We start from the raw sequence: 13120 nt of genomic DNA, 5'->3' as shown, positions 1-13120 counted from the left end.
GACAGACGTGTTTCTATCCCAGTGATACGGTGAATTACTACTGTTATTATTTCCAGCTGATTAATAGCAGGCAGGGGTAGGGCCCCCTATACATTATACAGTAAGACTCTATTTACAGAACAACAGTTATTATACAGAAAAACCCCAGTATCTATGAAAGTATAAAAATATAATTTCCAGGTAAACAAGGGTATAAATGACTGGGGCGGTTCCCTCACATGGTTCCGCCCCCTGGGATCATAGGAGTCACAGTGCACACAAACAAGCCAAGGCACACATACATGCTAGGCCCCATCAGCCAATGAGTGGGCAGAGTTCTGCCTTTTGCTCCCACACTACTTCCTGTTACAGTTAGAGCTGCATCACTTCCTGTCAGCTAATCTCTGAGGGAGCACACAGCCCATCACAAAATGGCGGCTGATCTCTGAGGGAGCACATAGCCCATCACAAAATGGCAGCTGATCTCTGAGGGAGCACACAGCCCATCACAAAATTGCGGCTGATCTCTGAGGGAGCACACAGCCCATCACAAAATGGCGGCTGATCTCTGAGGGAGCACACAGCCCATCACAAAATGTCGGCTGATCTCTGAGGGAGCACACAGCCCATCACAAAATTGCGACTGATCTCTGAGGGAGCACACAGCCCATCACAAAATGGCGGCTGATCTCTGAGGGAGCACACAGCCCATCACAAAATGTCGGCTGATCTCTGAGGGAGCACACAGCCCATCACAAAATTGCGGCTGATCTCTGAGGGAGCACACAGCCCATCACAAAATGGCGGCTGATCTCTGAGGGAGCACACAGCCCATCACAAAATGGCGGCTGATCTCTGAGGGAGCACACAGCCCATCACAAAATGGCGGCTGATCTCTGAGGGAGCACACAGCCCATCACAAAATTGCGGCTGATCTCTGAGGGAGCACACAGCCCATCACAAAATTGCGGCTGATCTCTGAGGGAGCACACAGCCCATCACAAAATGGCGGCTCAAGGGAAAGGATGTAAAAGGGCAATATTTACTGATATATATATTCCAGTTTGGGGAGATTCTTTAATAGGCCACTTAGTTTATTATATTATGTTATTCTGGGGGTATAAGATATAAATATATCTGCCCTGCTCATCTTTAACTGCCTTTAAAATCAGTATATTCAATGTGTGATGGAATAAAATCGCTATATTACGTTTTTATTTACTGCTGGAGAGAATGCTGACTCTCCTAACCAACCAAACCTTTTTTTTTTTTAATTTTAACTTTTATTGTTTTTTTTTTCCATTAAACAAGAGAAAATGCCGGGACTTTCATGTACATAAACATTTATAAAAGAAAAAAAAATGTATATATAAAGTTTGACTATTGCCGAGTTCCATTACACTGTATATAGGGGCTGGCACTAAGCATAGCAATAACCAAACGTATTGGTAATACAAAACTAACAGAAAAATAGAAAATTAAGTGGAGAAATGGCCTCTCTGCCTCTAGGTTGGGTGGATACCAAAGCCCCGGGATTGAATGATATACAATGATTTATTAAAGGAGAAGGAAAGGTACAAACTCAGTAGCGTCTATGGAAATACAGCCATAAGCACTCACAGTAATGCCGCACTGAGTCCTCTATCAAAAGAAACACAGGATTTCTTGTCTCCTTTTGTGTCACATGTTCTTCTGTGTCAGATTTCGGCTCTCCTTCAGGGTACGGGCACAAGTCTTCTCAGTTTGCTCCTCTCTCCCCCTCCCTTCTCCTCCTCCCCCTAACATAATTAACATAATCTCGCTCCCAACTGTGCTGTGTAATCTGAGCTACCAGCAGCAGCAGGAAGCTACTGAGACCAAGCTAAAATGGCAGCTGCTATGGCCTTCCCATAATTTGGAACTTTCTGGATAATGGGTTTCTGGATAACAGATCCAGATGTAGCAAAAAAACATGAGCAAGGGCTGCTTAGGAATCAGTATAAGACAAACATTAACTGGGCTGAAATACATATCTAAAGTTACATAGTTACATAGTTAGTTACATAGTTACATAGGGTTGGAAAAAGACCAGAGTCCATCAAGTTCAACCCATCCGAGTAAACCCAGCACCCACAATCTATACTTACCTATCTATCTACTCACATACATAAACTATATATACACCCACTAATACTAACTGTACTAACTGTAGATATGTAGATATTAGTAACACAGTGAACAATGTTAATATTGTAGAACTAAAGTCAGTAAATGATAAAAAGAGTGATTTTAGAGTACAATCAGTGTGTAGACAACAAATTAAGGATAAAGGTCTATAAGAGAAGAGTTACCAGATTATATAAGACTAATTATACATCAATTATTATATTATCTTCACTAGACTGACCCTTGAATGAGATTGAGCACAGACCGTGTTCTTGTAGGTTGAGGAGACCATTCATATTAATATAAAGGCTGAAGTGGCCAAATCTAGGTATGAATGGGCAGCTTAAGCCTAATCTATGGCTGGTGTTTATAAAAAAAAACATTTCTTATTTACTCCTGCTCCAAAGGGAACATTTCCACCCTGTGGCCCCGGTGCCCCCCAGCCAGGCAGCAGGACACACAGACTTGGGCCCCATCCTCAGTGCAGCGATATCTCAGCAGCTCCTGGTGGGCGGAGCATCTTCTGTACCCAATTAAAACAGTCGGCACAGTTAATACATGTTCTGCTGCCTGGCTATGTTCCTGCACATGTTTATCACACAGAAAGGCCTCACACAGCAGGCAGGATTTAGCCGCGGGTACCAGTGAGTGAATACAGTAGGTACAGTAGGTGCCAGCAGGGTCCCGCTGCTCAGGGGGGGGCAGAAGTAACCGCACTATGTTACACAATGTATTATTCATTCTCTGTCTCTCCTCTCTAATGCATCTGTGTCTGCATTTAGGGCAGGAAGGATCCTCCTCTATCCCCTCCTGCCGTTCCCAATGTCTCCCAATACAGCGCAGGCAGTAGTTATGGCCACAGGGCAGGGTTACAGGGTCGGTGTAGATCTCCCGGCACAGGGGGCAGGTCAGTTGGACTCTCAGACCTGCAGCCGCCGTCCCTGAAAGTATAAAATGGTAAAAAACTAAATTTTCCCATAAAGGTCTTATTATATCATAACATTTTTATACTCATAAATCCCATTACATTTCAGCAACTGTAGGGTACAACGGGGATATCTAAATACCCCAGTCACATGTAAAGTGCAATAGGTACAGGAATGGGGACAGACTATACAATTGCAGTGAAATTATCCCAAAATCCAATCAAACATTAGGCTTTATGTTTAAACTGCAATAGGGTGCCAAAAGCTAATTGCTGATTTGTGGCAATTAATTTCTTCACCTAAACTTATACCGGTAACTATTACTTGAAAATTGGTAAGATATGGTAAAATTATCTTCCCGGTATATGGTGCCCCTGTAATTAATGGACAGAGGTACCAGCTGTCAGGGTGACAGGGTTAGGAGACAGTGGAAGAGCTTGGGTTCCCCCTGTATGATGGGGATCCTTTAGGGAACCATATAGAGTATAAGGGGCCAATGAGCTACTGTGGGTATGGCTGGGGGGGATTTAGGGACCCCCAGTTAGTGATTTCGATACACAAATGTAGAAGGGTACAAGTTTTGTTCACCTTTACCCAAATGGGTTAACCAGTGTATTAGTGTAAGTGCTAGGCCTGTGGCACAGTTGGGAGGGGGAGATGTTTCCAGGTCAGAGTGTCCCTGGGTAGTTCTGTAGTTGCCCAGGGGTGTCAGGATTCCCTGCTCTATAAAAGGAATGGGTGCCATGTGGTCATTCTCTTTGAACCCCACTTGCTTGTGAAGGTGGTTGGTGCCAAATGAGCCTGAGGTGGAGGTAGGTCTCAGTAAGGGAAGAGCCTGTTAAGACTGTAATTATTAGGTCACTCTGGGAGTGGATCAGGAGTGTTAGTAGAGCAGCCATAGGCTCCACCAAGGAGACTAGAGAAGTTAGTTCCCCACAGTGTCACTTATGGGAATTTAAGTTGTCAGGCTCAGGAACAGGGGATTCCTGGAGTAATGCCCCCTTGGATCCTCCTATAGCGCTGGGGACTGGTTCACCATCTCGGAGTACTACCTCTAGGGTGTTTGCCAAGACTATGTCTGTGTAACATCATTAACTAGATAACATTGTCTGAAGTATCTATGAAATGATTATACCATCTGAAAAGTACCACCCAGGAACTTGTGCAACATCCAGTGAATAAAGTAATTAGAGCAGCTCTATGTGCGTATGATTCAGTGAGGAAAACCTTTCTTCCACCAATACAGCAAGGGCCCACCCTGAGAGGCGGTGCCATGTAACACATACTCCCACAATCTGTCAGACTTTCTCCCAATCTCTCTGCCTTCCAGAGATCTCTAAAAACACATTTATTTAGAGAAGCTTCCCCTAATCTAGTGTAACATACCCTCAGTGTGCTGCTAAATACCCCCTGCCCCACCTCTCTTCACCTCTTGTATTGGTTACTGATTGCTTTATATGTTACTCCTTGTAGATTGTAAGCTCTTTTGGGCAGGGCTCTCTTCCCCTCCTGTATCGGTTACTGATTGCTGTATATGTTACTCCTTGTAGATTGTAAGCTCTTTTGGGCAGGGCTCTCTTCCCCTCCTGTATCGGTTACTGATTGCTTTATATGTTACTCCTTGTAGAGTGTAAGCTCTTTTGGGCAGGGCTCTCTTCCCCCCCTGTATCGGTTACTGATTGCTTTATATGTTACTCCTTGTAGAGTGTAAGCTCTTTTGGGCAGGGCTCCCTTCCCCTCCTGTATCGGTTACTGATTGCTTTATATGTTACTCCTTGTAGATTGTAAGCTCTTTTGGGCAGGACTCCCTTCCCCTCCTGTATCGGTTACTGATTGCTTTATATGTTACTCCTTGTAGAGTGTAAGCTCTTTTGGGCAGGGCTCCCTTCCCCTCCTGTATCGGTTACTGATTGCTTTATATGTTACTCCTTGTAGAGTGTAAGCTCTTTTGGGCAGGGCTCCCTTCCCCTCCTGTATCGGTTATTGATTGCTTTATATGTTACTCTGTATGCTCAATGCATGAAACCCATTTATTGTACAGCGCTGCGGGATATGTTGGCGCTTTATAAATAAATGTTAATAATAATAATAATAATAAGTAGTTGCAGGGAGCTGTGACTTGTCCAGCCAAGTGTCATCTGGTTCATGACCTGAAGTTAATTCAGAGTGTGAGCTCCCCATCTCTTATACAGTGTTACACACATAAAAACTGTTTGGTACTATTTACCTTGATTTGTTCTTATCTGTGAAGCCTCATTCAGTAGCTCCACCCTGTGGCCCCGGTGCCCCCCAGCCAGGCAGCAGGACACACAGACACAGGCCCCATCCTCAGTGCAGTGATATATAAGTGGCTCCTGGTGGGCGGAGCATCTGCTGGTGGGGGCAGTTAATACATGTTCTGCTGATTGGCTGTGCTCTGTCACATGACGCTCACACAGAGAGGTGGCACAGCGTAGGCAGGATTTAGTTGCTGGTACGGCTGAGGGTACAATTGAGTGGATACAGTAAGTGCAGAAGTCCCTGGGGCCACACAGCTCTGGGAGAGTAAGAATGAATCTCTGCGCAATGTTACGGAGCATCTGGTTCCTGTTCAGTTCCGGGTGTCCCCTGTATCTGTGTCTGCATTCAGGGCAGGAAGGCTCCTCCTCTATCCCCTCCTGCCAGTCCCAATGTCTCCCAATACAGACCCGACAGAAGTTATGGCCACAGGGCAGGGTTACAGGGTCGGTGTAGAACTCCCAGCACACGGAGCAGGTCAGCTCCACTCTCAGATCCGAATGCTGCACCGCTAAAAGGAATAAAAACAAATAATAAATGCAGGGGGAGGCACCTGAAATGTACATAATATTACTGTAGCTGCTGGGCAGTACCCAGGTTCCACTCCTGCCTTTCCCATCTACATGGAACATTTAGCGTTTATTGGCTCTGTATAGGACTTGCTGTTTCATATAGTGGGGTCTGGGCCCATCAGAGTGGGGTCATTATTATTCATTTTTTAACTCACCTAATTACCCAGTCACTGTTGTGGGATATATTTTCCTTACGTTAAATTAAAGGGGTGAAATATATATTTAATATTTTTCTTTATTTATATAGCGCTACTGATGTACAGCAGAACAATTAATTAATACAACAAAAAGAAGTCTGTTCGTTTAAGATAGCAACTGCCAGGAACGTACGAACGGAGACACAAGAGAAGAGATAGAGTGAGGGGCAGAGGAATGGGGGGAAGGTTGTGAGGAGTTTGTAAGATATTCTGTGCTTTATGGGAAGCCACGATAAGGGGAGGGGCCTATACTCTCTTGGATGAGAGGGGGAGGAGTCAGCCAGGAACGTACGGAGACACAAGAGAAGAGATGGAGTGAGGAGCAGAGGAGTCGGCCAGGAACGTACGGAGACACAAGGGAAGAGATGGAGTGAGGAGCAGAGGAGTCGGCCAGGAACGTACGGAGACACAAGGGAAGAGATGGAGTGAGGAGCAGAGGAGTCGGCCAGGAACGTACGGAGACATAAGGGAAGAGATGGAGTGAGGAGCAGAGGAGTCGGCCAGGAACGTACAGAGACACAAGGGAGAGATGGAGTGAGGAGCAGAGGAGTCGGCCAGGAACGTACGGAGACACAAGGGAAGGGATGGAGTGAGGAGCAGAGGAGTCGGCCAGGAACATACGGAGACACAAGGGAAGAGATGGAGTGAGGAGCAGAGGAGTCGGCCAGGAACGTACAGAGACACAAGGGAAGAGATGGAGTGAGGAGCAGAGGAGTCGGCCAGGAACATACGGAGACACAAGGGAAGAGATGGAGTGAGGAGCAGAGGAGTCGGCCAGGAACGTACGGAGACACAAGGGAAGAGATGGAGTGAGGAGCAGAGGAGTCGGCCAGGAACGTACGGAGACACAAGGGAAGAGATGGAGTGAGGAGCAGAGGAGTCAGCCAGGAACATACGGAGACACAAGGGAAGAGATGGAGTGAGGGGCAGAAGAGTCGGCCAGGAACGTACAGAGACACAAGGGAAGAGATGGAGTGAGGAGCAGAGGAGTCAGCCAGGAACGTACGGAGACACAAGGGAAGAGATGGAGTGAGGAGCAGAGGAGTCGGCCAGGAACGTACGGAGACACAAGGGAAGAGATGGAGTGAGGAGCAGAGGAGTCGGCCAGGAACATACGGAGACACAAGGGAAGAGATGGAGTGAGGGGCAGAAGAGTCGGCCAGGAACATACGGAGACACAAGGGAAGAGATGGAGTGAGGAGCAGAGGAGTCAGCCAGGAACATACGGAGACACAAGGGAAGAGATGGAGTGAGGGGCAGAAGAGTCGGCCAGGAACATACGGAGACACAAGGGAAGGGATGGAGTGAGGAGCAGAGGAGTCGGCCAGGAACGTACGGAGACACAAGGGAAGAGATGGAGTGAGGAGCAGAGGAGTCAGCCAGGAACATACGGAGACACAAGGGAAGAGATGGAGTGAGGGGCAGAAGAGTCGGCCAGGAACATACGGAGACACAAGGGAAGGGATGGAGTGAGGAGCAGAGGAGTCGGCCAGGAACGTACGGAGACACAAGGGAAGAGATGGAGTGCGGAGCAGAGGAGTCGGCCAGGAACGTACGGAGACACAAGGGAAGAGATGGAGTGAGGAGCAGAGGAGTCGGCCAGGAACATACGGAGACACAAGGGAAGAGATGGAGTGAGGGGCAGAAGAGTCGGCCAGGAACATACGGAGACACAAGGGAAGAGATGGAGTGAGGAGCAGAGGAGTCAGCCAGGAACATACGGAGACACAAGGGAAGAGATGGAGTGAGGGGCAGAAGAGTCGGCCAGGAACATACGGAGACACAAGGGAAGGGATGGAGTGAGGAGCAGAGGAGTCGGCCAGGAACGTACGGAGACACAAGGGAAGAGATGGAGTGAGGAGCAGAGGAGTCAGCCAGGAACATACGGAGACACAAGGGAAGAGATGGAGTGAGGGGCAGAAGAGTCGGCCAGGAACATACGGAGACACAAGGGAAGGGATGGAGTGAGGAGCAGAGGAGTCGGCCAGGAACGTACGGAGACACAAGGGAAGAGATGGAGTGCGGAGCAGAGGAGTCGGCCAGGAACGTACGGAGACACAAGGGAAGAGATGGAGTGAGGGGCAGAGGGATGGAGGGAAGGTTGTGAGGAGTTTGTAAGATATTCTATGCTTTATGGGAAGCCATGATAAGAACTTCAGCAGGGGAGGGACCTATACTCTCTTGGATGAGAGGGGGAGGAGTCTAGCAGCAGTATTTAATACAGACTGTAGGGGGGAGAGATGGGAGGCCAGTTAGTAGCAGGTTACAGTAGCCCAGCCAGGTTAGGATGAGCACATGTATGAGCATCTTATCTGTTGCTGGTGAAAGAAAGGGAAGGAGAAGGAGAGGGAGGAGTCAATATGGGCAGAGAAGGAGAGGGACGAGTTAATATGGGCAGAGAAGGAGAGGGAGGAGTCAATATGGGCAGAGAAGGAAAGGGAGGAGTTAATATGGGCAGAGAAGAAGAGGGAGGAGTTAAGGATCCCCCCCCCCCCAGACAACATGCATTTTTTTTTAATTCCAGCCTCATCCCTAGCAGACAGGGGGGTCTTATTTGGACAAGAATGCTGAGCTTGATAGACACATGGGACAGATAAATAATCCCATATAAATTAATAGAACGTGGGTGAGTGTTTAAGCTTTAAACTCACATTTTCATAAATCTGCCCCTAAATGTTGCTTCTATTTGCACCCAGCCATATTTCCCACAGGCTTGCTAGGGTGCTTGGTGGCAAAATGAAGCTTGTGAGTGATTCCTTAGGTGCTGTGCTTATTGGCAGAGCCTGGTGTGGGGACCCTGGAACTAACGCCCCCTCCAAACCTCCCCACTATTAATAGGGGCACTTGCATGCATTTTGCTACAGAAGGTGGGACAGACGTGTCGGTGCCAAGCATAACTATGTGTAGCTCCACGGAACATGTTTGGATACAAGTACCTTTAATAAATGGCATCAGACCTGCAACCTCTATATATATTTTCGCCCAACTACAGCTGGAGCTTTGGTTATAAATGATCCGTGTACATTACTGTGTTGTATAGACAAGTGAGAAGTTTACCTTGCAGAATTCTCAGTTGCTCTTTAATCTTCTCAGTTCCCTCATCCAGCTTCTCCACCCTGTGCCCCCCGTGTTCCGGGACACAATCCTCACAGATACAGGCTTCCTCCTCCCGGCAGTAATACCCCAGGGGCTTCTGGTGAGTGGGACAAGGTGTATCATTGAACAGTATGCTGGAGTCCATCAATATGTGTCCTACTGACCGGCTGTGCTCCCTCACATGTCTGGCACACAGAGAGGCCTCACAGGTCAGGCAGGATTTAGCCGCGGGCACAGGGGGGGCACAGTAAGTACAAAGTGCCCCCTCCTGCTCTGGGTGAGGGAGGAAACTCTGCACTATATTACGAAGCCTGAGGTTCCTGTTCAGTTCCGGGCGTCTCCTGTATCTCCTGTATCTCCTGCATTCAGGGCAGGAAGGATCCTCATCTATCCCCTCCTGCCAGGCCCAATGTCTCTCAATACAGACCTGACAGTAGTTATGGCCACAGGGCAGGGTTACAGGGTCGGTGTAGATCTCCTGGCACACAGAGCAGGTTCGATCAGCTTTCAGATCAGCAGCAGCCACGGCTATAAGCAGAAAGAAAGAATAAAAACAAAGAGGATTTGTACAGTATCTCTGATCTGAATTTGTTTTACCTTACCCTTGGTTTTCAGCTTCCTCTGTATCATTGAAGACATTTCCTGTGATCTTTTTCACAGGCTTTACCTTCGTTCATACGTTCATAACAAACAAGGGTCTGACAATAATTTACAAACAAGTCCTACGGAACAAATATAGGAGAAGAGGGCCCTCGTGATGAGCGAAATGTTCCATCAGGCTTCGCTGCGAAAAAAACACCCATAGACTCCAATGGGTGTGAAAAAGGTTACCTGGTATGGAAAGTCCTTGACCTGATCAAGATCAAATTGCAGGTTGAGCCAAAGTTGGGTTTTACTGGGCTTGTGGGACTGGCGGTGGGAAGAGTGAAGTGAACAGTTGATGGAAGAGCATTGTTATAGTGAGAAGCTCTTATATCCAGACTAGAGGGGGCTAATAGGAGGGTTTGGTGCCACTGATGTTAATAGTTGTGGTTTGTCAACTGAATTAAGATTATTGTATGTGCAACAAACACATTGCTGCACTGATGCGCATCCCAGCTGGGGATCTCTGGGAGAAGGTGTTTTCACCGGACCCTTCTAAGACAGAGATGTTCAGATTCTGGCAGACTCTGTTAATGCCTATAAGAGGGGCCTGGATGAGTTCTTGAACAATCAGAATACCCAAGGCTATTGTGATACTAATATCTACAGTTAGTACTAGTGGTTGTATATATAGAATTTATTTAAGAATTAAGGGGCCCCCCTGGGATCATAGGAGTCACAGTGCAAGGAGGTGGGTGAGTAACATTTGGCGTCGTTTCTTGGGCGACACTTGTCTGGCGGGAAAATAAATTCCCTCACGAGCTCAGTTGGGATTTCCCAATTAATTAAGCAAGAACATACTGTCTATACTTCGGGGGCCTCTGATTGGTCAGCAAGACGTTGTTGCTGCTACTTAAATCAGCTTTAGGGATCCTAATAGGTACAATAAAATGTACTGCTATACTCCTTACTCAGTCAGACATTCCCTTTCTCTCTTGCCCTGTCTTTGGGATTAGTTTACCTTGAATATTTATCCTTTCTGGGCTCTCATTCAGCAGTTCCACCCTGTGGCCCCGGTGCCCCCCAGCCAGGCAGCAGGACACACAGACACGGAAGCCATGCTCAGTGCAGCGATATCTCAGCAGCTCCTGGTGGGTGGAGCATTTTCTGTGCCCAATTAAAACAGTTGGCAGAGTTAATACATGTTCTGCTGCCCGGCTATGTACCCGCACATGTCTGGCACACAGAGAGGCCTCACAGGTCAGGCAGGATTTAGCCGCGGGCACAGGGGGGGCACAGTAAGTGCAGGGGATCCATGCCCTGCCACGCTGTGGGTCAGTAGGGAGGAATAGTTCTGCTACGTTACACAGAGCCACGTTTATGTTCAGTTCAGGCTGTTTCCCATATCTCCGGATACATACAGGGCAGAATAGATCTTCCTCTATATTCCTCAGTCGTTCCCCATGTTCCCCCAATACAGCGCAGGCAGTAGTTATGGCCACAGGGCAGGGTTACAGGGTCGGTGTAGATCTCCCGGCACAGGGGGCAGGTCAGCTCCTCTCTCAGCCCAGCAGCCGCCATCACTGGGAGCAGGAAGTGAAACTAGAATTTTTGTTTGTCCCTGTAAGATTGAAAAAAAACCTAAGGGGAGACGTGCGTGTGACGTCACGGGAGTGGAGCCCTTTAAAAGCGGGACAGATCGGCGCCTATCCGGGACAGCGGGACAGGGTGGCAAAAGCGGGACAGTTGGGAGGTATGGCTAAACAGAGCATATGTCTGTGTGCTGTGAGGAAAAAACGGTATTATTTAAGGAGACATATCCTATAAAAATGATGAATGTACCAGGGAATTATACTCCTGTAGATATAGAAGGATTGTGCTTAAAGTTGTGTTTTGGACTGATTTATTGAGAAATTCCACCAAAATCCCACTAGCCCCGCCCATCCGTGCCACATCCTGCTGGCTGAATTCTCTGGATGAGCTGGGGAGCCGGCGGCCCTCCGTACCCTGCACTGTAGGATAGGAACCAATCAGCAGCTAGGCTGACCTGATAGGGAACTGAAGCCTGTCTGTGCTTGTGTGAGTGCAGGGCTGCGATTGGCTCTCCCCCTCCTACTGTGCTTCTGGCAGGGACTGTTAGGACACGCCCACTCTCCATTTCAAACTCGGACAGAGAAGTGAGAGGATCTATAGGGAGCTCCAATAAAGGGGCTATTGTTACAGCTGTCAGGAGAGACCTAGAGGGCTTCGAACCCACCTACAAAGCCGCCATGGCTGCAGGCAGGGACAATGATTGGGATTGGGACGCTCGCCCTAAATCTGAAATCTGATATATTGGCATTTAAACGCTTCAAGCAGTTGAAATCAATCAAGCTAAGAGTATATGGTTGGCAGCAAGGAGCGGTTCCCTTTAAGAGGAGAGGGATCACATGACGAGCACAAAGACCCCTGGGATACCTTTCAAGCAGCGGCAAGGGTTAAGTTTGGTCCTTTTGAACCCGATGTTAATAATTACAAGTTTACGGGCTTATTACACCGGAAAGAAGGCTTTGCCCATGAATCACAGACTGGGGATCACGAGCAGAGGGGGGGTTGGGAATTATGGGGATCAATGGAAGCGGCTACGAGCCACCCAGTAATAATGTTCCCATAAACATCTCTCATCGCTTGCTGAGTAACAACGTGCCCAACGGTATCAGAGCAATAAACGGGAACGGAGAGAGAGTCTGAGCCCTGCTGAAAGGGAGCCAATCAGATCTCTGAGCAATAATACACATATTATAGTAATAAATGCCGACGAGGGAGGGGCGGGGCTAATGTAGGGTGACAGTTATTACAGATTTAGTCCCAACTATCGGATACCAATAGCCACGGACACATGATAAGTTTAAAGGGGAACTTAAATGGATATGGGGGGAGCACATGGTTGGCTGCCTACGGAAATGCAAGGATGTTTAATCCCCGATGACTTCTATGTAGCGGCTGGGTGAAAAGGCTACGAGGCACCGTTTATCTGTATCGAGGGTGACTTCTGCAAGGCAGTGTTGCAGTTAGGGGCCACAGAGAGGGCCACCCTGGATGAGATGGGAAGGGAGCAAGATAGCAGCTCCCAGTAGGTATCAGAATAGCACTCAATAGTAAGAAATCCAAGTCCGGCTTGGGACTCCTCCAGTTACATGGGAGTAGGAGAAACAATAGGTTAGCTGAAAGCAGTTCTAATGTGTAGCGCTGGCTGAAAGCTCAGACTCAGGCACACTTTACTGCTGCGCTGCAAGTTGGAGTGATATCCCCCCCCTCACCCCCAGCAGCCGATCAGCAGAACAATGGGAAGGGAGCAAGATAGCAG

General features: G+C 47.9%; 1 protein-coding gene across 1 annotated transcript; it reads right to left on the bottom strand.

Moving 5' to 3' along the window:
- Window positions 1-1305: 1305 nt before the first annotated feature.
- Window positions 1306-11269, bottom strand: LOC100145515. Its single transcript, XM_031891531.1, has 4 exons — window positions 10796-11269; window positions 9154-9720; window positions 5278-5838; window positions 1306-3065 (listed from the first exon to the last, which is right to left on the bottom strand). Exons 2-4 carry the CDS (start codon window positions 9335-9337, stop codon window positions 2515-2517), a joined length of 1296 nt encoding a protein of 431 aa, XP_031747391.1. The 5' UTR covers window positions 9338-9720; window positions 10796-11269; the 3' UTR covers window positions 1306-2514.
- Window positions 11270-13120: the final 1851 nt, after the last annotated feature.

This window comes from Xenopus tropicalis, chromosome 8 (assembly GCF_000004195.4).
Source record: "Xenopus tropicalis strain Nigerian chromosome 8, UCB_Xtro_10.0, whole genome shotgun sequence".
Classification (NCBI taxonomy): Eukaryota; Metazoa; Chordata; class Amphibia; order Anura; family Pipidae; genus Xenopus; species Xenopus tropicalis.
This window is presented reverse-complemented; position numbering and strand designations above follow the sequence as displayed.

Coding starts and splice junctions, on each gene's coding strand:
- LOC100145515 (XM_031891531.1), bottom strand. CDS start 9,337: ATGGACTCCAGCATACTGTTCAATGATACACCTTGTCCCACTCACCAG. Junction 5,839..9,153: donor GCAACTGAGAATTCTGCAAG/GTAAACTTCTCA, acceptor TATTCCTTTTAG/CGGTGCAGCATTCGGATCTG. Junction 3,066..5,277: donor ACAGATAAGAACAAATCAAG/GTAAATAGTACC, acceptor TTATACTTTCAG/GGACGGCGGCTGCAGGTCTG.